The sequence below is a fragment of the Apteryx mantelli genome, chromosome 17 (genome assembly GCF_036417845.1).
Source record: "Apteryx mantelli isolate bAptMan1 chromosome 17, bAptMan1.hap1, whole genome shotgun sequence".
NCBI classification, from domain to species: Eukaryota; Metazoa; Chordata; class Aves; order Apterygiformes; family Apterygidae; genus Apteryx; species Apteryx mantelli.
Window position 1 is genome coordinate 7,829,109 of NC_089994.1, and position 25,107 is coordinate 7,854,215.

Genomic DNA, 25,107 nt, shown 5'->3' on the forward strand with positions numbered 1-25,107 from the left:
AAATACACTAGATGTTAGTAAATTGCCCTTCTATTTAAAAACGTTTCTGTTTGGTTACCTTGGTCCCTACTGTACTTTGCATTCATTGAGACTGGTGAATTGATTTTTTGCAGCTTAATTTGTGAAAGAGCTCTAGGAGACAAGCAGTGAGTCAGCCTATGTACACATGACAGATGTTTACATGCTTAGGATGTGTTGATCCAGAACTAGGGGAGGGTGGAGAAAGCAAATTACACTGTGAAACTGTTACCAGTTGGCAGGGTTTTTCTTTTTCTTTTCAGAACTATTATTTTAAGACATTAACATTGTTTTAAAACCATTCAAACTTGCCGAAAAGGTGGGTAGTACAGCATAAAAAGATCTAGATTTCTCGTGTTTTATACTGTCACAAGTAGCATTATAAATAGAACTAGGCATATAGTAAAATACTGTAATGCCACCTTCTCTGCTGAATAACACATCAGCTGCAATCTGAATTCTTGTTTGTTTTTCAGTATGGTTGTGTTCACATGAGTGCCTGAAGTGATTTAAAAGTAATCCCCAAAAAAGAGAATAAAACATTAATTTTAAGTAGTGGACTAACAATTCTGTTGAGCAGTATTCATTTTGTGTGGTTGTGAAACACAACTGCAGGTTTTTCATTATAACCTTATGCATTTTTTAAAATTATTTGTCCACACTAGTTTGTCCTTTAACATTTTTAGTCTGCTGCAGGAATGGGAGAGGTTTGTCTCCTGGATGGTAGGAGCTCCAAGCCTGTTCCAACATGAAGGAAATATGGCCATTAGAATGAGAGAGCCTCCATTTTCTTTTCTTTTTTTCCTTTTTTTTTTTTTAATTCAGAAGTTTAAGTCTTAGTGAAACAAAATAGCAGAATCTTTCAGCATACTAGATTACAATTAATCTAAAACACAGGAAAAATAGGGATGAGGGCATGTAGTCTAAACTAATGAGTTGATTAACAACACTTTGGCAATGCAGCAGAGCTCTGTGATTTCTTATTCTTTGCTTTTAGTGTTTGGGATGTTAGAAAGCAAGATTATTAATGACTAGAAAGACATTTCTGTAATTCAAAATGGCTCATTTGTGGTATGTGCACCCTGACTGAAGTTGAGATGAAGTCAAGTTGAAATGAAAAAAATCCCTTGTGAGTTTCTTTATAATTGCTAGTATATTTAATATTATCATGATAGCAATTCCCTACTCCATTAGTTCCTTGTCTGCTGGGCCGATCCTGCTCTCTGCATGCATATATACAACTACCTTTGAAGTAGACGGAACTATTTTCTTAGGCAGGATTAGGAGACCACTGAGCTTACTGAGGAGCAATTTCTGATCAAAGGAATCTGAACAGCCATTAAAACCAGTATGTTCTTTTAAAGCTAGGAGTCTACGTGTAGTTAAGTTACTCCATTCCAACTCCGCCTTCCTAATCTTTGAGAGAAGGGGAGGAAGGGAACTGTTGCAAACCCGTTTCTATGGCCACGCAGCAGCAGGCAGAGCTGCTTGTGTAGCTGGGAATCTGCTGCATCAGCTGCTGCACGGTGAGTCCTTCCTTACGCTTTGCTGCATGATGAGTGTTCTTATTAGAAACATTCTTTTGAATGCCAGTAAGGACTTGGTACCTCATTATGGGTCCCCTCCCCCAACAACCCACGAGGTTTCATTGCATAATCAAATTGATGAGTCTCAAGTGGGAAAGTGGGATATCTTCATGTATTTGTGATTTTTTTTTTTCCGTATGAACAGTCTCCTTCTTTCAAGTCAGACTGTCTATTTACTTCATTCTGTTTGAGCTGATCTTGGATGAAAGTTTGATGTTGTGCCAAGAAATGTGACAACTTCATCATCGTTCCTTCTTTTCTCTTATGACCAAATGTGGTATCCCGTCATATTTATTAACATGCTTTGTGCAGGCACATTTTAAACAGTGAGCAAGATTTTAAAATTAAATGTTGCAAGATCCTTTAAGGGGTAAACTACAAGAACTTCTGTGGAATTAAGTGAGGAAGTCTCTGCCCTTGCATGAAATGAGATGTGGTGCTTTGTAGTTTCAGAAAGCTACTACATTTGTTACTACAGCTATACACACTGAAGTGGCCCCTTTTACATAAGAAACAGTTTTGGGTTTTTTTTATTACAAAGTAAAATAAAAGAACTATTAGCTGTACCGGAAGGGAAATAAAGATGATAAGTCCATAAGGGCTGTCAGTGGGGTTTTGTGTGTGTGTGTGTGTGTGTGTGTGTGTTTTATAATATTTCCCCTGCATTGAGATGATTCCTGATTGTTACGTATCTCTTTACACATTTCCTGTTTGGTAGGATTGAATTCAATTTGAAGAATGAAGTCCAGCCTAATGCATTTGGTTCCCCCAGTGAGTAGGGACAGAATAATCTCCCAGTTTCCCAAGGTAAGCGTTCTTTATCCCTGTGGTCAGGATATGTAGCACCTGCCATTTGGGGCTTCTTCCCATGTGCAATAGTATTTTCATTTAATGTAAAATTGTTGTTTGTTGCTAAAATTAAAAATTGTTTAATGATTTCTTTCACAGATGAATGGGACTTCCTTTTCCCATTCAATGCTGATATCTTTAATAATAAGCCTGACTTCTTTCTTCAACATCCGCAGAAAGTAATTTTTGCCGTATGAGCATTGTCTTCTAATCCCTACCTTGTTCTTTCAGCCAAACATTGATAATTGCTGTGCTTAGACAGTTACTACACTGAGGGGAAATGAGAACCATTGCAGATATTTAATATGCAGAAAAACTAATTAGATCTCTGTAGATTTTTTTGGTTAAAGAGTATGAGGCAGTTTCCTTTTTCTGTGTGTGTGTGTTTAGGTCAAATGCAGTAGGCACTGTAAAAATACAGATAGAAAAGGTCATTCCTGTCCCCAAAGAGTTTTGTACTTGAAGTATAATAGGAGAGTTAAGAACAGAGAAGGACAAAGAACTACCATTCCATTTTTCAGTTGTTCAAAAGTCCCCTTTAAGGGAGTTAATATTTTTTCATGTTGATCTCAGCTCCATATTTTGTTTTTAAGAAAATTACCCCAGTTATTTTAGGCAAATATAAGCTAAAACATATTTTCCTCTTTTTTAACCAACACCTAATTAAAAAACAATAATAGAAACAGTGCTTTACACAAGAGATCCAGCAGACTTCCTAGTAAGAATGACATGTTGGTTGCATGTTCCCAAATACGGGTTTTTGTTTTGTGCTATATTACTGGGATAATTTAAGGTACTTCATATTATTGTACAGAATGACAAACAAATGTGTTTGGCAGTGGAACTTTAGCTAGGGGTAGGATGTTGACACTCCAAAAAGTGGTCAAACAGTGGAGAATATATTTACTGTCTGAAGGAATATTTATTGAATGTGCCCATGAGGCATCTTGACTGCCTTCTAACCCAGGCTATCTGTTTTCTTAAGCCAGGGTATCCCTGTGCTTGAGAAGCTCTTTGAATTAATCTTCTTATCTATTTTTTCATGCTGGTTGGACTCCTTGCAGAGTTGTTTTATCATATCACACGGTTTATCTTAGTCGCTGTTCTCTCCTGTCTTCAGTGGTACACACCTGAGGCCTGCCTGCAGTTCAAAGAACACTTCCACGCACAGGTCAGAGCTGCCTGTCAGCGGAGTACTGGAACAGTCGGGTAGGTTTGTTAAATAAATAAATACAAATAAAGTATGCATTGAAGTAAATATTTTAAACTCTTCTTTATAGCCTGCTTCCTTCCTAGGCTTATCCTCATTACTCATCTTCCTCACTACAGTGTGTTTCAAGGGAACTAAGCCCATGCACATGGCAGTTCTCTGTCCTGTTTGACAATAGATGGCTAAGGTGCCCCTTCTTCCCACAAGTTCCAAAGATACTTTTTCTGGTGGCATAAGTAGAATTGAAAAAATACAGGAGTTGTTTAGCAACAAATAGCTAAATTCTTAGTTTGAAAGATGAACTGATTGCTTAAAATTAGTGTTGAATTTTGCCAATCCAAGTCAGTATGACAAGAACAAATATAAGGAATAGGGTAGAGGTAGCCTTGTATTCTCCATTGATATCAGTACCTACTGAGTATGCCAAATTAGTAGTTAATAAAGACTGAGGGGAGGAAGGGAAAAGATTTCACTGATGCAAATGTGTATTAGTTCTACTTTTAAGTCATTTGAAGTATATAGGAATCCAGCTTTATCTTTTAAAAGTATACATGCTGTCCTAAATGTTTCCTTAAAGCTGGAGCAAAATTCTGGAGTAAATATATAGCATTGAAAAATACAAATCAATTTTTTGTTTTTTGCCTTTCTAATATTCCTTAAGTTGTTTTTCATGTCATCCCTCTCCCAGAATTGTTACTTGTACTGATTTAATTGCTGAAGCAAGACAAGAAAGCTAAACTGTGTTAGAAATTATCCCTATTCAGTTAAAATAAATAGCTGTATGTTTTAGTAATAAATACTTCTGTGTTTCAGTGTGAAAGATCTTTCATAAAATAAAGCTACTATGAATACTGACAATTAGCTCACTATTTGTTTAAATCTAGAGTTGTTAATTACCATGAGACTTGTCATGATATCCATCTTTAGACAGAACTCTTTATTCGTTTCATTAGTGAGTCTTGCTAAAAAATAGGAGCCAAAATATGGCTCCCTGAGAGGCATCAATGATTTGTTTTTTAGCAGCACAGTCACTGTCTTTCCTGTAAATTTGTTACAAGTGTCAGGACATTTCTGCTGGCAAAATATGCTTCACTGAACCAAAACATTTTTCCCCACCATAACTGAGATGTATTTGTTCTTTTCAGAGTAAACCATCTCCCCAGTTCATTTAATCTGGTCATATAGTATAGCTAAAAAGCTTTACATTTTAAAATTAACCCCCTTTCCTGTCACTGCTCTCCAGATATTATTATGTCAAGATATGATTATTATTTGGGGTGGGGGAAGAATGGATGGACAGACAGACAACTGTTTGGTACAGTAAGTGTAAAACTTGTTGGGAATAACCATCATCTTCCTATTCTGTTATCCCAAGTAACAGAATATTTCTTGATGTCATTTGGAAAGATAGTCTGAGATCTTGGTCTTGATCAATGTGTTAAATTGCCTAATCTAGGGAGTTTTTTTCCCAATAAGAATTAGTGGAACATACACACCTAAACCATCACTTCCTTTTTTGCATTTCCCTTAAGGATTTTACTCAGTATCCTATCAGTACCAGTTATTCAGGCAGAGACATGTCAGCAGCACAGGGGCCTGTGTCCACCATGTGTAGCACAGTACACGCTTTCCTCTTCCTGAGATATTAGTCATGCAGCTTTCCAATCAAGACTGGGACTATTTAGAATAGATAATTTGCAAACAGCATGCCACAGAAGCCTGATATAACCAGAGGTAGCATTCAACAGAAGATTAATGCCATTGTTTAAAAAGCTATTCCTTAATACAAAAGAATGTTAAACCTCTTAAGCCATTATTGTAGCATGTGCACAAGAGATGTCAATTCAAGTTTAGGTGAGCAAATACAGTTACATTCACTTATCCATCTCTATCTCCTAAACGATACACTGCATTTCAATTTTAAGAATGCAGACTGAGTCACCTAAAGCCCATCTGCTGCTTTCTGTGGGAGGACCCAGAACAAAGAGGATTATTTGCATGAAGCCAGTTTCAGATTAATATTATTCCAGATAGTCAGGAAATGTATTGGCTCTAAGCACTGTGGTGTGGTGTGGTTTGGTTAGGTTTTCCCCCTCCCCAGAGACAAATATCATTGTAGATTATTTTATTGTCAGCTATTTCTTGTTCATGCACATAGAACTTGATTCTGTACTATTAAAGTCAATGAGAAACTTTTGATTAATTTCAATGGCAGAAGGATCTAAGCTTGCACTCTTTAAAGGGCTGATAATGATGCAGATACTGTACGGCCATATGTGCAAACTCCCAAATGTGTATTCTCACAGTCAAAGTATTTTTAATAGAAGGGAGCTTCTGCCCCACTGGCTTATATTTAAGAAAAAAACATACAAAGAAGAGGACTATTTCTGCCCCAGAGATGATTTTTTTGCGACATTCTTTTTCTTTCTTACAATTTAAGATCCTGATCCTGTAGCACGGTGGCATTTAGGTAGACTGGAGTTGCAGATACATGTGCTCACAATCACTTGAAGTTTAAGGATCTAAATCATCATTTTTATGGTGAGAATATTGAAATTGCTACTAAAAATATTTAAAGGTTTGAAACGTTTATTACAGGCTGAAGCTATCCAAGGTGGTTGTAGTAGGAGACCTGTATGTTGGGAAAACCAGCCTCATCAACAGGTACGGTATATCTCAGCAGATGGTTCGATTCTGCTCTTTCTCGGTTTGGAAGTGTATCAGTCATTGTAGTAAGGCTTTCAGTATTCTGAACCGAATCTAAATGTTTAGAATGTTTTCATTCTTCTCCATTCGTGATGGGAACTTATAGTTTCTGTTTTGAAACATGGTTTTGTTATTAAATAGAAGACAAAGTCTACAGTATGAAACATATTCTGCATGCCATCACAGAAAGTCATGCTCAGTCACTTTGGTCAGGTCTTCTGGGCAGCATATGTTATATTCTGAAGTATTTTTATCTGGTCAAATTTTAGATGATTCAGTGTTTCCTTAAGAAAACCGTTCTAAAGGCTATACAATTAATCAGAAGGAGCAAAAAAACCTCTCCAGGGTCTGATTTGGTGTTTTATGTTTTTAGCCTCATTAGGAGAATTGTTCACTGAAGTATTTTCTAGGTCATCCCGGTGCAGGTACCTGGACTCATTTCTATAGCTGCAAGATTGTACAAAAAGCTCATGTTTTTCCATAGCTTATAAAATGAGGCAGTTAAATGGCAGAATGCCTTAAAGAACAATTATTTTATTCTTCCCCAGATGCTAAAATCAGCTCTTAAGCTTTTTGTATCTAATTCCAGTGGATAGAACATTGAATTTCTGTAGCTTGTGATCAGTCTGACAACTTTCTGTCTATGTTTGCATTTTCAATTATTTCTTCCAAGTTGTTAAGTAGTTTTGGGAAAATTTTTAATCTCATTAATTAAGTCCCTTAGACTAAAACTGTAAGATACTGTAGTTTCCTTGGCAGTCCAAAAATATTTTATTCTGGTTCTCATCTCATCCTGAGAGCTTGCTGGATGTATGCTTTCTAGTTTGTGCTACACAGTATGTCATTTTTGTTATTTCCTTTCTTAGTGTTTTTATATGTGCATCTGCGCTATATAGCCAATCCACAGTTAATTCTTTTCTTTACAATTTGCCCTATGTAGTACTCTTGCTGCAGTTATTTATAGCTGCGTGTTGCTAGTATTTTACCCCATTTTTTTCATTGCAGATTTTGTAAAGATAATTTTGACCGAGACTACAAGGCAACCATTGGAGTGGATTTTGAAATTGAACGTTTTGAAATAGTTGGAGTACCATACAATCTCCAGATGTAAGTTGAACCATGGTGGCTAAGTGTCAGGCAGAGTACACTATGAGCAGAGGTGAATTGCTGCACACTCTGGTGGGATCAAGATTTTTTAAAATTCCACATAGCATAATGTGATCTGAAAAACAGTTTCTGCACCCGGACTTGTAGTTTTAGTAAAAAAAAATTATTCTCTTGAATCTTTCATCCTTAGAAAATGCTATAATTTTATCAATAAAAGTTCATCTCGAACGTCTTGCCCCATTTCAGTGGAGTTCTGCCTTTTTTTTACTGAAGTTTCTTGAAAAAGAGGTGGCAGCATTTGCAACAAATTTTGTCCAGTGCTACCCTTACACCATCCTGTCATTTGGATTTAGTAGGCATAGATGAGCATAGAACTTGGCTCTACTAGGGGATTTATTCCTGCAGCCATTGAAATCAATGTCAAGGTATGCAGTGATTTTGGCATCACCTAATCAGGGACTAAACTTTCCCCAAATCATAGAAAGACTCAAGTGCTTTTGTTAGAATTTGAACCTAGAATCTTTGGGATTTTCAGGGTTTTTTAAATGAGGCTATTGGGAGTCCTCACTTTCTCTAGCATGGTGTGGCTCTTCTGAAAGATGTCCTTTGTTATTTCCAGTGTCTAGCAGCGTTCTGCAGAAGGCATTATCCAATCTTCTATGCTATGGTGCGTGATCTAGAGCAGAGATAAGATGCATTGGGTGAAGTAATTTAGTGCAAGAATATTGAAACCTTTTCATTTAGGAACACATTTTCACTGAGATGTCATTGCCTAAAGATGTAAATGGATAGATAGTGGGATTTGTTGAAAAATACCTAGACATCCATTTCCCACTGATTTCAGTGCCATTGCATTTTTGAAAATTTTACCAGGCACTATCTTCATCTTTTTGGAACTTGAGTGCCTTTAAAAATCTAGACTGATACGCTAGTGCATTGCCAATCGATGCAATAAGGTTCATGGGCTACTTAAGTTTGATTTGGATTATCTGCAGAATCTTCAGTGGCTGTGTAGAACGTTACTAAATGGTAAATGCTAGTGCCCCCTTTTGCTGAGAGGTTTCCATACAAGATAAATTTGAGGCGTCAGTGACTGGTGATACTGTGCTATAAAAAAAATCCCAAACCTCTGCAGTATTGCCAGTAGCTGACAGAACAGTATGTCATGCTCATTAATAAGAAGCAATTTCTTGAAACTTGAGTGGTGCCATTAGTACCTGGTGGACTAAGCTGTAAGTCTGTAATTTGTAGTGCATGGACATGTATTGTATCAAGCAGTTGCAAGACCCTAGTAGGGGCTAATATGTAATTTAGCTAGTATTAGCACAGAAAATACATTTTCAAAATTAGATTGCCCTAGAAATAAATGCAAATGACATAAATGAGTTTTGAAATGTTTTAAGAAAAGGATATTACCATGCAGAGTACATATATTTGAACTGACTCTTCAAGAACAGTCTCCAAAATGACTGGTGTGAAAAAGGATAAAAACAAGGTTAAAAAGTCTTCATTAAATAATAGAGCTTTATTGTATTTCTATCAGTAGTTAATGAATAACATGTTCCAGATGGTAACACATCTCTGGTATCGCATTCTTCTCCAACTTGTACCAGTCTGTTGCTTCATTAGCATGTTTACTCAGGTTACACTGGGTTTCATTAACCTGAAATTTCTCTTTTTGCCATTGCACAGATGGGACACAGCAGGTCAGGAAAAGTTCAAGTGCATTGCATCTGCTTACTACCGAGGAGCAGAGGGTGAGAACAATATTAATTTGATCCTGGCTGTGACTTTATAAAAAAACATGCAATACATGCACCTATATATGGCTCTGGCAAGGTACCTGTAGATATAGTGTGGTGTAAAAGATTCTCTATTATCACAGGGAAAAAGGGACCAAAAAACTCACAGATATATCTATCTATAGATAGATTGTCACACCTACAAGCTTTGAATGTTCTGACAAGGCAGAGATAAAAATTGGCAGTCGGATCTAGGGGAAAGAGAATTTGGATTTGGGTAAGTTTCTTGTTGAAGTTAGGAGAAGTGGGTACCTTTGACAATCCCTTTGAGAAAAGAGAATTTTTGCAGCAATTAAAGTGGTCCCAGAATAAAAGGAGCATGAATGCTCTAGACTGTAATACAGGTAAAGACCAAATAAAGTTGAAGACTGTGGACTGCAGTTTTGCTGGCTGCTAGAGAAGAAAGGAAAGTGAGCAAGTAAGTGGTCTTATGTCTCCTCTGGTTTAAATATGTTGTTACACTTTATATTTAATCATTCTCCCTGTTGAACAGGGTGCCTTGAATTGGAGAGACATCTGATACACTTTCTAACTTAATTACTTTTTTCTGTGTTGTCTTTTATTGCAGTTATAATAACAGTGTTTGATCTGGCTGATATCCAGACTTTGGATCACACAAAGTAAGTTTCTGGATTTTGGCTTAGCCCTTAACGCTTTTGCGGGAGGTTTAGTTGCCTTAGATAGCCTCGTTGCTTTAGGAGTTTGGAGTTGCCTGGTAGAGAACTAGGTAGATGGTGAGTGTGTTTTTTATTGAGCTAAGAAATGAAGGCTGACATAGTTGCTTGTTTGGATTATTTAGAGCAGGATTTTTCTGAACAAATGGAAAGCATAAATTTGAACCACTCCCCCTTGACTTCCTTTATAGTCAGTGAGGAGAAAAAGACACTTTCATTAGAGTTGGATTGTTCCAAAACTAGACAGGTAAAAAAAGATGAAGTGCACTCTAAAAGTATCCATTTTTCTCCATTTGCTATGAGTAGAGTAACAGGCTGACATCTAATGCAGATGCTGAAGTTGATGAGATAAATCTCATGCATAATGTCTCAAGAGTTTCCCATTTTCTAGGTGCAGTGCTAGCCCGATATTATTTTCTTTCTCAAGTTTCTGCAGATACTGCTGGGTCATAGGCTGTTAAAAAGAGGAGCAAGGATGAAAAACTGAAAATATATTTAATGAAGACATAATTAGACTTACCAGTCCAGATGTATGTAATGGTTTGGTTACAGTAGCACATTAACTGGTACGAATAAGCTTGCTCTGCTTTCAGTGAAGGCTATAAAACCAATCTACGTTCCACACAGTTGTCTCCAGACTGTCACTTAGAGCTAATATATTTCTAACATACTGTTATGACTGTAATGCAGGTGCATGTTTCTCTACAACCTGTATTCTGATCTAAAAGTGTATTAGAGTATTTCCTTAGAGTACTGCTGTGATGCTTAGCTCATTAGCATAGGTCTTTGTAAAATAATATATATATTAGTGTCTCTGCTTGGCTGAAAATAATTGAAGGCTGTGAACCTGATTCCCACACCACCCTTCCCTCTTTGACTGGTACTAGATGACTCAAGAGCAACTTGATTGCCAGAGCAACAAAAATATAAAAGCTTATGAGACAAGAATCAGGCAGCCTTGACAGGGAGCTGTTTTATAATCTTGCTGAATAGATTATTTCACTCTGTATTCCCTTTCTTATCTAATCTGCTGTGTCATTCATATTTTTTCCTCTGCTTCTTGTTTTCTTATTCCTTATCTCTATCAATCAAAACTGATTTGGCCCCACCCTTATACTGATAAATACCATCTCTGGGTGCTAAAATCATTGTTGAGTTTGCACTGTATGGTGGACATGTTTGACTGAACTTTTCATTAGTGGACGGCAGGTATTCAAAGGAGTTGGAATAGCTTGCGGTCTCTTTCTGTATAGAAGAAAAGACCTTTGATATACTAATAAGCTCATCCTCTCACTTTTCTTGTGACCCTATTATCTGTCTCTTTCTCCTATATCCCTTAGTCCCTCTGACTGATTCTCATCTCTTTCTTCTGCATTTCAGACAATGGCTGGAAGATGCATTGAGGGAGAATGAGCCAGATTCCAGCTTCATCTTTCTGGTTGGAACAAAAAAAGATTTGGTGGTAAGTAGATCAAATGCAACTGAGAAAATCTAATTTCCCCTAATTCCTTAAGTGATTTCGCTTAGAAGTTATAGACCATGTTGTCAGGACAGAAACCTTGAGGGAAAAACCTAAATCAAAAGAAAGAAGATCACAGATAAAGAGGACAACAAACTTGGAACCAATTTAAGAAAGCATTTTCTAAAATAAAAAAATAAATAATAATTAAAAAATCTTACTTATTGAATGTGACTCCATTTTCCCAAGAAGAGGAGGAGATGATGCACTTTCCCCACATAATTTTTTTTCTTGTGTTTGTCTTTCTCTAGCTATCACTACTTAATTTTCAAAGATTCCAAAACAAGCATGCTTCCTATATTGTTTAGTTATATTTTTTCAGCTGCTGCCTGTGGTATCTTTTATGCTCTTTGGCCTTTAACCTTTCTATTTTTCACTGAAAAAAACATCCCAGAAAGCTGCATGTCTATCAGTTGTCCTGAATACTTTGACTGTTGCTTCTATTGCTTTTTCTGAGTTGGAGAAAAAGTGAAATAGGTGAGACCTCTGAGGGCACAGATAAGAAATCTTGTCTCAGCTAGAATTCCTTTTCCTAGGCTAGATTCTGGTTTCAGAATGATGACACTTTTAACTGGAAGGAAGGCAAGAGTAAAGCTAAGGATAGTGGTTTCTAGGTATTACGTCAGTGTGAAGAAAGTATCTTTCAAGCTGAATTCACTCTGCTTCTCATCTTGCTGTTACGTCATCCTTTCCTGACTTTTAGAATTCCTCTCAATTGTGCAGAGGTTCCCCATGGTAAGACATTGTAATCAACACGTGCTGCTAGGGAAGCATATTACTATGTACATTAACATAATACTTAAACTGGAAAAGTTCAGAAACATAGGTGTAAGACAAAAGCAAATTTCTGGTGAATTATATTCTCTCTCACCCTGTCTCCATCTCATAAAATGGTTTATAGACGCTGCATCAGTATGAGAGCCTAAAGAGGCATTAACTTTACATCTGGGAAAAAAGGTATAATGGGAATTAGAATTGAGGAACTTCATATAGATATATACATTAAAAATTAGAAAGATAATTGCATTAAAAATCAGAAGTCCATAGACATCAAGGGCTTATGACTTTGCTTGGTACCTGCAAATCCCTGATGTTACTGCTATAAGAAGTTGTCTGCTATTCACCTGTGTGATGAGTAACAGTCAGTGTGCCAGCCAACAGTTTTGTAGTATCAAGAAACTCTTGACTTTGGGAGTCTGCTTCTGTGGGAATCTGACTGAGATCTTGATTCTTCACGTACTTGCATAAATAGTTATACATTTAGAATTAAATACTTCCATTGAATTCACCAGATCCAGAAAGACATGTGGGCATTTTAAACTTTCAACAGCAGCAGATGATTTCATAATATTAGAGTGTCTGAAAAATTATTTGCTGGAATGAAACTACTTAGGACTTTATTGAACAAAATACGACAGGACCTTGGTCTCATCAGAACTTTAAGACATTGCTTGCATCCCTTCCTTAAAGTGAATCTACCATGAACACCAAGAGGGCTTTCAAAGCTGTTCTTCATGACTGTTAGAAAATATCAAACAATTTGTTATTAGAACAAATATATAAAGAAACCCTGTATATAAAAAGAAAACTCGGAATGAGACAGATTAAAATGGATTGTAAACAAAGCTTCTTGCTTTTCTTGCACAGTGGGTCCTTTTCTTCAGATTTGTTCTCAGTCCAGAAACTTTTGATGGCTTCTTTTGCTGCGTCTATTTTAATTCTCTTCTGTCTGCCCCCCTGGGAAAAGTGTCTTTCTGTCACCTTTGAAACTTGGCTGTTTCTGTGTTCCCTGCTTATTCCTGGAGTCACCCAGTCTCCAGTTCTGCTTTCTAAACCAGATGGCACTCCAGAGACTACATCTGAGTATATTAAGTTGCTCCGGGGGAGTATATTCAGTTGCTTTTGGGGAGGAACATCCCTTCTCTTTAGTGGGTTCCTCTGACTAGGCTACAGCAGCCAGGAGAAAGAAAAAGGACAGCTTTACTTTCTCTGCTACCCAGCTGTTGCCATTTTAATAAAAAAATATAACAATACACAGAAATCTGTGCAAACAAACAGGACAGATGCCACCCATTATAAAAGGGCTGGAAACTGAAACCAAATAGCAAGATACTGAAATGATTGATCACAGAAAACAAACAGGAGGGAAAAAGACCTAAAGATAAAGGTGCAAAAAAGCAAAATCCATTAAGGGGGGAGAAATCTTAGTCTTAAAAAAACAAGAAGATATAAGAAAGAGCAAAAAAAGTAAAAAGGGGGAAGGCCGTTTTGTTACAACATGGTAAAAATAGGTGAATTAGAAAAAGAACTGAGACAGAGACAAGAAAGACTGAGCCCAAAGAACCACTGTGATTACCTGGTCCTGTAACTCTTCTGCTGAGAATGATACAGTGACAAAAGTTTAAAGATCAGTAATGGGGCTGTGTCTTTATAGCTCTCTACCACATTGTATAGTTAGATACTATGGTCACCCCTGTTTGTTGTTTTTTTTGTTTCAATGCTGTGAAAGACAAATGGAGGCTTGTATTTTAAAAGACATAATAAGTACTTTCTCTTCCAAATATTTGGATGTTTTTTTCACTGGTCCTGTCTTAATGCATGTCTTATTGCACAAGCTCCAAGGCAAGGCGAGAAAGGCCACCGTGAAAACTGGAAGCTCATAGTATAGGTGCTGACAATACTTCTGTATTATTACCGGGCCAGATACAGTTCTTATGTTAAAGTTATTCCTTGTTGTTTACTCAGTCAGATGCTGTGTGTGAAAGGACAGAGCTAGATGCCATCCGCTTTGCCAATGAGATGCAGGCAGAATACTGGTCAGTCTCAGCCAAAACAGGTAAGTTACTGCAAAGGATGTAAGAATAGTGTAACCCTAGAGCTCATGTTAAGGCAGGAGAGAGGTTAAAGTTCCCCCTTCCCCAGTTCCAAGAATGCAGGTTTATTTTTGTTGCATTTTGAAACTTTAGGTTTATTAATGATTCTTTTTTTTATTTGACCATCTGTATGTATGCTTGCACTGTCATGTTTACAGAAAGGAGTACTTTAGCTGCTGTGCCATGTCTCAGCATGTTTATTTTGTGGATAGTTGTACAAAACCATGTGTGTGCACTGCTACTCACATCAGGAATAAAAAAAGCTTGTGCCACAAACTGAATTCTCTCTGTTGTTGACTAGGAATAATGGATTGGATACAGTGTACAATATTCCAGAGTAAGGAAATGAGACATTTTCACGGCAGTGATCAGAAAGGAAGGGAGATTGTTGGGGACTTGTCAGTATTGAGCAGTGGTCTGTCCACAGCTGTGCTTGTTTGTTTGATCATGCATTGATGTGCAGTTGTAAAAACATATAATTTTTGTCCTGTTTCCTAGGGGAAAATGTCAAAGAATTCTTCTCCCGAGTTGCTGCTTTGGCTTTTGAACAATCCATGATAAAGGAGCTGGAGAAGACCAGTGGGCGCATGGCCCAAATTGGGGCAGGAAACCTCATCAGTATGTAAAGTTTTGCTTCTTGTGTACATTTTCCTTGTTTACAGTTTGAAGGATCGGGGAGGTTTCTTGAGCACCAAAGCCTGTCTCATCCACCTGCAACCTGATTTACTTCAGTGTCTGCCTCAGTTCTAGCAAGTAGGAGTGCCTGGGGCTGCATCTCATTTTCGTTACCTTATGGTGTCATTTCTCGTGAATTAATATTATAACTTCTTGGTTTCTACAGAACTGGAAAAGAACTTGATGGAAATCCCTGAAGGCAATACTCAAGCCAGCCTGAGTTGCTGCTAACTGACTTCTGCAAGTGCCACAGTTCTGTGTACCCCAGCACAGCACACCTGCAACAATGAAAGCTCTCAAACCAAAATAGAAAGTTGGAAATGAGGGAGGAAAAACTGATCCAAACTTTCTTTCTGAGACTCTTGCTGCTGTAGGCTCACTTGTGCTGGATGGTGCAATTGTTACATAAACTTTTCTTTATACAGTGGAAACATGACATCCTTGTCTTAATGCAAGAAGACATTGCCAGTGCCTTGTGTTCACCTGTCTGCTAGATACACTTGCAGTAAAAGTTCTGTAATCTTAGTGTGCTGTTTTTGGATAATTCACTAGAAATCTTGGATAGTGAAGTGCAATTCATATGGGAGCAGAAAACAAATGGCAGGTCAGAGTAAAGGCTGCCATCCATAGGTTTTTGCCTTTTAAAAACAAGATCAGACCATTGCATAAAGTTACTCTGAATTGCTTTTAGGCTCTCCAAATATATTAAGATTGTTGCAAAAGAATTGTTTTTTAATAAAGAACAGCTTTGGGAGCCACAGAAGTGCAGACAGCACAGTTTTCATAGTGATTCCTCCATCCAGGAAAAATCTGGGATCTTTTTGCCTTTTCCACTTGAAAATCAGAGCCCAGTATTCAAATATTTCCAGGCTTGCAAGAAGTCCAGATATGAACTTTGTTGTCTAATATTTTGAAGGTTAGAGTCTTTTTTTTTTAATGTAGGTAGGTGGAAGTATGTAAGATGCTACCGGATAGGAATGCTATTGTTTTCTGGTCTCCTGAATAAGAAATAATGGTCACATAAGTGCATGGCAGAGAAGAATTAAACTTCATGTATTTCATTTTCCAAGGAGGATACAGAATCCTCCTCTATACTTTAATGTTCATGAAGCTTGTCTACACTGCAGTTCTAGCTTGTTGCTGAGAATAATTATTGACATCTCATTCTAACTACATTTTTTGTTTGTAGTAGAATGTAACATGATTCTGGAGCCATGCTACAGTCTCGGTCATAAACTTGTTCATGCCTATCTGTGGTAGGAACTCTGAGCTGGTAAGGTTAAATTCAATATTGTTGCTAAAGTAGTAGTCGCTTTATCTGCTCTTACTGGACACGATCATTTGGTAACTTGATGCTGGGAGCAATTTGCTCCACACCTTAATGGAAACAATAATAGTAGAGAAATAGTTTTGCTATTTTGTGAAAAGTTTTAAAAGTGTGTGTGGCTTTAGAGGGATAGGAAAAGATGGAGTTCTCCAAAGCAGGCACATATGCTTGTTAAACCCTAATGGATTTGCCATATGAAGATGTTGTTACTGAATGTTTATTGTAGAACCTGCTGTCTGGACGTACCGCTGCAACTTAGTATGCTGGCTGGGTCAAAAAAACCATTGCCCCAATTTTGCCTGCTCAAGTATCTTTTGACATGACCTTGTATAGTTCTTTAGAAATTACAATCATTGTTTAATGGAGAGAGTTTAGCTCTTAGTACCATTGAATTTCATATAAGTAAAACAGCTTTACATCACTCTTCTGCTATTTGGGCAACAGTGAGTGATGACAGAAGACACTGCTGTTTTAAAAGTCATACCTGCTGAATGGCAAATGACATTGCCAGAAATTACTGTAATAAATATATGATCAGTATTTGTGAGACCATGTTAGTATAATTGATTTTGATAATTAAATTTCAACTGCAAAAGTACAAAAGAAGTGGAAAGAAAATACTGGAAGAATCAGACAGAGGGAAATAAAATGAGTGTTATCTCACTGACTTTTACTATTCAGTTCTGAGTGCCTAGTTGGTGGTATTCCTCTAAAAGTAAATGGGACTGTAAATCTTCCACTTGCACTAAACCATACAAATTTATGGCCGTTCAAAATTACTATAAACACTCTGATTAAATGAAAGAGTTACCAAAAGAATCAAAGTGGGACAACATAAAGACTGCCTCTTTAGAGTCTTTACATCAGCAGTTTATAACTCTATAGTTCTAAAACTGAAATCCAGCATTATTTGTTATGCTGGCATAAACAAGAGTGGAACATCTTTTATAATGCTCTAAATTGCATACTGCAGCTATTTTAAATGGACAGAAAGAAGAAAACCTCTGTACAGTTATAAGTTACCAGTTTCTTCAGATGTTCATTCAAGCATTACAGAAACCTCAGTATCTGGAGAGCTGATTATAAGAAGACCTGTCAGATTTGAGCTGCTGAGAAAAAAAAAAAAAAGGTCACAGACATTTGTTAATAAATCTACATATCATCCTGAAAATGTTCTAGATTCTCAGCCAATTTCTTCCCCCAAATCGTTTAATCAGAAATAGAAAAAAAGTGGGGAAATGATGCTTTAAACATTCTTTTTATTACTTTTATTTTCTTTTGACTTACAATGCAAATTTGAACAGCTTCATAGACTATAATGAATACAGATCTTCTTAGGAACTCTGTGTCTTTCTTTATCGGACAATCTTCTCTTTGGCAATTGTGCTAATTCTGTTGGCAAAGACACAAATGTAGCATTTGGTGGAGAAGATGAATATGTGTGGGTATGTAAGGAGTTATGTGTAATGTTTTGACCTTATGATGTTCTGTGTATTTGTTCATCTCAAATCTGTTTCACAAGGATGACGAACATACACTCCCCTTGTACCATGCTTTCCACTGAGTGGGCAGCATAGCCGTGCTCTTTGTGTTTGCTGAGTTTGAATGAGTGAGTAGAAAAGATGGTTCACTCTACTGCAGCGTATCGTGTACATGTATAAAACATTTTGCGTTTGTATAATGCTTTTCAGAAGCAATTTTACAAGCATGGTGGAACCATATAAGCACTGCTGACTACTGTGCTGCAGATGAGTACTGCTAACCTCAGTTTGTAGCTAGATAAACGGAAGCTCATGAAGGTAGTCGTTCTGATTTTTTGAATAAGGGCTTTATTTCTCATAAGGAAAACTTTATTTCTGAAGCAATTTGAAACTCAGAATTTTGTATCTTGTTTTCATCCCTTTTTTCCCGATTCTTTTCCTAGGTGAAATTAAAGACTTAATTTATTGTAGGAAGAAATTATTCTTAAATCAGGCTTCAAGGCTGTGCCTGTACTACCTGTGATGAATAGGCCTGAGTCTGGACTTCAGCCCAAATTTTCCTTGCATGCATATTTCTTGGACATAAGCTGATGCCTTGTCATGCACTTTGGGCACACCTCGAACACATCAGAGGAGAAAACTTTTTTTACAACTTTTACAAACTCTAGCAGTTGTAAACTGCTAGAATGCCAGATGTTGCAGGAAAGGCAGTTCCCTTTCTATATATGGGGAATCTTAAACTTTGAAGGAAGCAGTTGTCTTTATTTTCTGTTAACATATACAATTCAGTACATTGCTTGATGTCATTACTGGTTTGTACCTTTTGTAGTTCCAAAAACTGCATGCATAAAAGCAATGGCATAAAAAAGCCTGTCGGGCAGTAACTATCACTTGGAAATGGCCCGACTCCATCCAGTCTATGATGGATGCTGCGAGGCTTTATTTTTTAAGCCCCACTGAGACTTCCCCAGCAAAAAGCTCAGTATTAATAATTGATTGTCTATAAAATGAATCTTAGATCATGTTACAATTGATGAATTACTTAGGAAAGCACAAAGGAAAGACTCTAACTTTGGTAGAAAGGTAAACATACTATTAATTTGCAAGTTCTTAAATGTTTATATCTATCTGCTGTATGTTTTATTTGTGCATGTTTAGCCATTCTGTCAGCCACTTCATTTGCTATGAAGAAGCCTTAATATTGTGAAAACGATGTCAGAATAACTGTACTAAATCTAGACATAGATTGGCTAAAACACAATTTTCATGCCAGTTGGTGAAGCCCTCCCAGTACTCATGGCAACAGTTTCATTGCCAGCCTCCTTGGGGAATTTGCTGCTGAGAAATTGGAGAGGGTAAAATTCAGAGATACTCTGAGCAAAGTTAAAGGGCAATCTCCCAAAATAATCTCCCAAAAGAAGTAGTAATGTTATGCTGTTTTCTGTCTTAATAAGTAGAAGCTAATGTGCTAATGAGTTCCTATTTAAATAAGTATGTATATCTCACGGAACAAAACACCTGGTAATGGATCAAAAGCCATTTAAGAAACAGTCAACTGGCAGGTGAAATTAATTTGTACTATAAAAGCCTTTCTTTTTTAGTGATGCTTCTGTCTTTTGACTGATTAGTTGACACTTAGAATATTACTTTTTATATTCTTGTAGGTCATGAAATCAGCTCTCTCCTGTTGGTTCCCAGTTCAGGCTCTTCTCACTGAGCTACAAGCAGAGTTCATTCTCCCTGAGTAGACCTGTCCCAGTTCTGTGTCTTTTCAGGCTTTCACCGATAGTCAAAGCTTATTCCAGGGAGTGCAATATAACCCACTGGTGAGTGAATGCTATAAACGCCTCTCTCTGTCATCCGCTGAAGATGCGAGTTACAATGAGTCCTAAGAGGGGGTTCCTGCTTTCCTGGGATCGCAGAAGAGTTTAGGTTGGGAGGGACCTCTGAAGGTTATCTGGCCTTGTCAAACTCTACTACAGAATGCTGCCTTGTGCTGCAGAAATATGGCTTCTTAGTTTCAGCTGCAGATGGATCAGAAATCATGTTTTATTTCTCTTTAAAAAGACTCTGCTTTTGTGCTTCCAAATTATTTCCACAAAACTCCTACTGATTCTCTCGTGTGAGAGCATGCTGAAGAAACAGTTCATAACTGTCAGCTCCAGCCAGGGCTTTTAAGGCTGAGAAGACTGGCTCTTCTCTCCCACAAGAGGGAGCTCCATGGTCACTGAAATACTATTTCTCCTGCAGCTGGGAAGGGCTTTGCAGTCCCTGGGAGGCCGGCAGAGGGGTGTGCTGGGTGCTCTGGCTGGAGTTTAGCCCTTCATCACGACATTCTCAGTCTCGACTCGCAGATCTACCACCATAGCCTTAATGACATTTTATATGCTGTTAAAATAATACTCTACTGAATGCATAAAGTATCAGCAGAAGTTCAGAGACTCATTCAATGCCCACTGGGATTTCTGATGCTGTAGTACCTCAATAGATACAGAGGGTACGATTGTTTAATAGTATTATTCATCCAAGTTAAATGTGCACACAGAAATCCATCCTCTGGCTCATCAGAATTCTTGCTGCCTCCAAAAAGGGCACGGATGTGAGAAAAGTGAGCCCAAACAGGGGGAAAAAAAGCCTTTGCTAGAAATAAAAAGGAATCAAAACTTTGAGATTTGATTAAAAGTGATGTACATATTCAAAACATATCCCAGTGATATATCTATCATTATTATAATCACACTAGTACAGTCTTAAACCCCACATTACTAGAGATACATGTCACAATTTCATTGTTCAAACTGGCACACAGGCAAAAAAAAATAACAGCATCAGTAATGAAAAGCCATTTACTTTTTCTCTGTGAAAGACTGAGATTTCTTGAAAGATTTATAGAGGTATTTAATGAATACATAGCTTTTATTTTTATTTGGATTATAATATGTTTTCCAGATAGATCAGTCAATGCCCTGTATGTGTTAAAAGCTGAGGAAACAAGTGCAGGAAAAGAGGTTAAAACCAGGAAATGAACAGCAAGCGGAATCTACTATGCAAAACTGACTGCAAGATTAGCCTTTGTAATATGTCTGAAAATACTTGAAAAATATTTTATATCTGGCATGAGAAAGCTTGAAGAGGAAAATGCTTTAATGGATTATGAAGCATTACACATTTGGAAGGTAAGACTACTCCTACTCCTATGGACTTGTGCTTTTCATCCTAGAATTTAAAAACACTTAAGCTTTTGAGATCCTATAGACTCAAGGAATTATATTAGTTATTGCTGGGACAGTATCTTACTATCTTTTCTAGTAACATATACCAGAAAATATATACCTCGCTTTGATGGTATGTCCCACCTCAGACACGAAAGAAGCAGGTTTATGAGGGATTCGAGAGGTACATATTGATGCTGCTTCCCTTGTCCTAATGGGCAGGTTGGAATTCCAGGTGAACTTATTATCACGTTTCCAAGGGTTGAATTAGAGCACGGATAGGCTATAGGGCCTAGGCAAAGTCATGTACCGGGATTCCAGAAGGAAGAAAACTCGGGCTGGGCTTCTGCTTACATCGTCCACAAGCCCGGACCCAGAGCTGCTGCCGCTAGGATAGCCGACAGGACGGAAGGGACACTAACAGCTGAGCAGAGCGGACTTTGTCGTCAGTATCACGGTGGTTCCTGAGCACCGCTTGCCCAGCTCAGCAACCCAGCCTGGCATTTCTGGGCACAGCTGCCCGCGCAGGGAGGTGGAGCGAGTGCCAGGCCCCAGCGCCAGACCGCGCTGCACACCTGGGGCGCAGGTGTGAGCGGAGAAGGGGCGAGCGAGCAGTGCTTGCGTGGGAGCGTCGCTCCCAACCCAGGGGCGGCCGCGGAGCCTGGCAGGGGCTGGGCGCCTGGAGCGGAGCGGGCACCTCCGTGCTGCGGGAGGCTGCGCGCAGCGTGGTCTCCTCCGCGCTCGGCCATAGGCGCCGCCGGCCGCCGAGGCGCCCGGGCCCGGGGCGCAGGCGGGAGCGGCCGCGACGCACCGGCGCTCGCCGCGCGGCGCCTTTGTCTGCCCGGCAGCCGCCTCGCAGCGCCCGGCGCGGCCCGGCCCGCCCGCCCCGCGCAGCGCCGCCGGCCCCGCTGCCCCTTTAAGAGGCCCCAGCGCCGTGTCAGTCGCCGCGCCGGCTCCTTCCCTCTCCTCCCCTTCCGCAGCGCTGCGATTCGGGGCGCCGCCGCCAGAGCCGCGCCGCGCCGCGAGATGGGCAGCCGCGGGCAGCCGCCGCCGCGCCGCCAGCCGCCGCCGCCGCGCCCGGGGGGCTCCCGCGGGGCCGCGCGGCGCTCGGGCACCGAGGGGTAGCGGGGGCTGCGCCGGAGCGTGTGCGCCCGGCGGGCAGCACAATAGCCGGGAGGAGGAGACAGGGAAAGGGGCAGGGGAAAGGAGGAGAGAGAAAGAGAAAGCGCAACACGGGGGCTGGCGAGGGGAGGACGGAGCGAGGCGCCCGAGCGCGGCTGCACCGAGGACCGTGCCCGGCCGGCGGCGGCAGGAGGTGGGTGGGTGGGCGGGGGCGAGATTCGCCTCCCCCCCGCGCCCGGCGCGCTCCTTTGTCCGCCCCCCCGAAGCGCTCGGGGCGCCGCGCTGGGAGCGTCGTTGTTCGCGAGCAAAGGATCGGTCATGCCGGGGGGCGAGTAGCGAGCGGCCGGGGGCTGGGCCGGCCAGGGCCGGAGGAGCCGGGGGGAGAGACTGCTCCGAGGACTGGCGTTTACCTCCCAGTTTCCCTGCATGGACCGTGAAAGAGACGCGCTGAGTTGACCCTGCCGGAGCTGTTTGTGCTTCTACATGTGAGATCCGGTTGGTTTATTCTCTCCACCTCTCTCTCTCCAGCTTCCCTTATTCCATACTTACTTACTCCTGTATGCAAAATGGTGGACCCTGTGGGGTTTGTGGAGGCTTGGAAAGCACAATTTGCAGACTCTGAGCCTCCCAAAATGGAGCTGAAATCTGTGGGAGACATTGAACAGGAGCTAGAGATGTGCAAAGCATCTATCCGGAGACTGGAGATGGAGGTTAACAAGGAGAGGTTCCGCATGATTTACCTGCAGACTCTTCTGGCAAAGGAGAAGAAAAGCTATGATAGACAGAGATGGGGTTTTAAACGTGTTTCTCAGTTGCCTGAAGGGGGTGCAGAGCAGCAGATCCAAGACCTGCATCATCACCAATCTGCTGACCAAGATGAATACGAAAAAAGCAAGTCACACCATGGGGAGGAAAAGTTCAAACCCAGGATACCCTCTCTACGGAAGCTCTCTACCCAGAGTGATGGGTCAGACCTGTCGCCCCTGGACAGCCCCCATCATGGAGAGGGAGAGCAGGACAGGTGTAAGTATTACGGTGAGGAGAAACTGAAAAGAGTTGCAGAAGATATGGAGAATCGCTGTGATACAGATGGATCTCCTTCAAAACATAGATCAGCTTCCACCCGCAGGCTGGTGGGATCTGCTGAGAAGGAGGGATCATTTGAACTGCTTTCTAAGGACAGAGGGAATACCACGAGTGTGGCAGCCCTAAGGTCCAATTTTGAGAGGATTAAAAAGGTTAATTCACATTCTTCTGGAGATAACAAGGATGTTGTTGAAAAGCCCTTTTATGTGAACATGGAGTATCATCATGAGAAGGGTCTAGTGAAGGTCAATGATAAAGACGTTTCTGATAAAATAAGCTCCCTTGGTAGCCAAGCCATGCAAATGGAACGCAAAAAGTCTTTGCACTCTCTCCCTTCTAACATGGTACCCAGCTTTAGTGAGTTCCAGAGGCCCACTTACAGGGGAAGAGCCTCGGAGAGCAGCTTTGGCTATGATGGAGAATATGAGGATGCTGAACTGAACCCCAGGTTTCTCAAAGATAATCTGATTAATGCCAATGGCAGCAACCGCCCACCTTGGCAGCCCATAGACTTTCAACCCTATCAAAGTATCTATGTTGGTGGAATGATGGGGGAAGGAGAAGGGAAAGGACCGATCCTGCGAAATCAGAGCACAACTGATCAGGAAAAGCATCTCACTTGGCCTAGGAGATCTTATTCCCCCAGGAGTTTTGAAGATATTGGAGGAGGATATACTCCTGATTGTAGCTCCAATGAGAACCTTACCTCCAGTGAGGAAGACTTCTCTTCAGGGCAGTCCAGCCATGTCTCCCCCAGCCCCACCACTTACCGCCTGTATCGGGATAAAAGTCGTTCTCCCTCCCAGAACTCCCAGCAATCCTTCGACAGTAGCAGTCCACCAACCCCCCAGTCTCAAAAACGGCACCGGCAGCAGCAGCAAGTCATTGTGTCTGAGGCTACTATTGTGGGCGTACGAAAAACAGGACAGATCTGGCCAAATGATGGTGATTTGCCTTCTGGGAGATGTCACCAGGATAGCTGTTTCCATGGGGATACAGGTGTGTACCTCTTATTTAATCAGCTTTTTGTTTAGTTTTTCATGTATGGAGCGGGAAATAGCACCATGGAAATGAACAGGAGAGACTTTCTGGGTGATCCTGGGTGAATTGCCCAAGGGGGAACTGTTTAATGTGAAAAACTTGTGCTTATCTTGTAGTTGTCCAGTTCAAGGAAGTTCCTGCAGAAATATACCTCAGATTGCATTTTAGAAACATGGATTTGATTCCCAGAAGGATTGACTCAGGACTTTTTTTTTTTTTTTTTGGAAGGGATCAACTGAATCCCCCATAAATCAGTTCTCGAAAGTTTCCATGCGTACAAGGTAAAAGGAGGCCAGAGCTTTCCAATGTGCATGGCCAGATCTTTCCCTCCCTCTTATTCTCCAACTGAGAAGTAGCTAAGCTCTACCCTAGAGGTGGTAGCATGTCAAAACCTGAGGGTTTGGCTGGAGCTTTACCAAGCTGCTCCTCCCATAATCTTGTTTTTTCCTGCCTGTATTAATTGGGGCGCTAGTTTCTCATTCTGTCTCGTGTCATCCTTCAATTAGAGATGATTAGAGGTGATGATTGTGCAGCCCTGTTCTTGCAGCTTTCTGCTATCACTAAGGGAGGGAAGAACTTAGAATATTAGGAAGCCCTGAGGGAGAGATGTTAATTTAGTTTTAGCAGAGTCAAAATTTTTGTTCTAGGAAGAGCGGGGCACGTTTGAACCCATTCTTACGTAAGCTATTCAGGCCTGCAGATGTTTGTGTGTGATCTCAGTAGATTTAGAGTTGGTGGAAGAGGGGAACAGTGAACTAGGTTGATTCAGATAGATTCACTGAATGTATTTAGCAACACACAAAATGTAAACAATATCTC

At 40.0% G+C, this 25,107-nt stretch overlaps 2 protein-coding genes across 2 annotated transcripts; both read left to right on the forward strand.

The window, feature by feature from the left end:
- Window positions 1-1,483: 1,483 nt before the first annotated feature.
- On the forward strand, window positions 1,484-17,647 carry RAB36 (RAB36, member RAS oncogene family). Its single transcript, XM_013944824.2, has 11 exons — window positions 1,484-1,544; window positions 2,323-2,411; window positions 3,574-3,662; window positions 6,262-6,327; window positions 7,375-7,476; window positions 9,169-9,233; window positions 9,847-9,898; window positions 11,333-11,414; window positions 14,217-14,307; window positions 14,843-14,962; window positions 15,186-17,647. Exons 2-11 carry the CDS (start codon window positions 2,343-2,345, stop codon window positions 15,248-15,250), a joined length of 801 nt encoding a protein of 266 aa, XP_013800278.1. The 5' UTR covers window positions 1,484-1,544; window positions 2,323-2,342; the 3' UTR covers window positions 15,251-17,647.
- A 5,080-nt stretch (window positions 17,648-22,727) lies between these two features.
- LOC136993580 (breakpoint cluster region protein-like) lies at window positions 22,728-24,281 on the forward strand. The gene has a single exon (XM_067307332.1). It carries the CDS (start codon window positions 22,728-22,730, stop codon window positions 24,279-24,281), a length of 1,554 nt encoding a protein of 517 aa, XP_067163433.1.
- The last annotated feature ends 826 nt before the right edge of the window (window positions 24,282-25,107 follow it).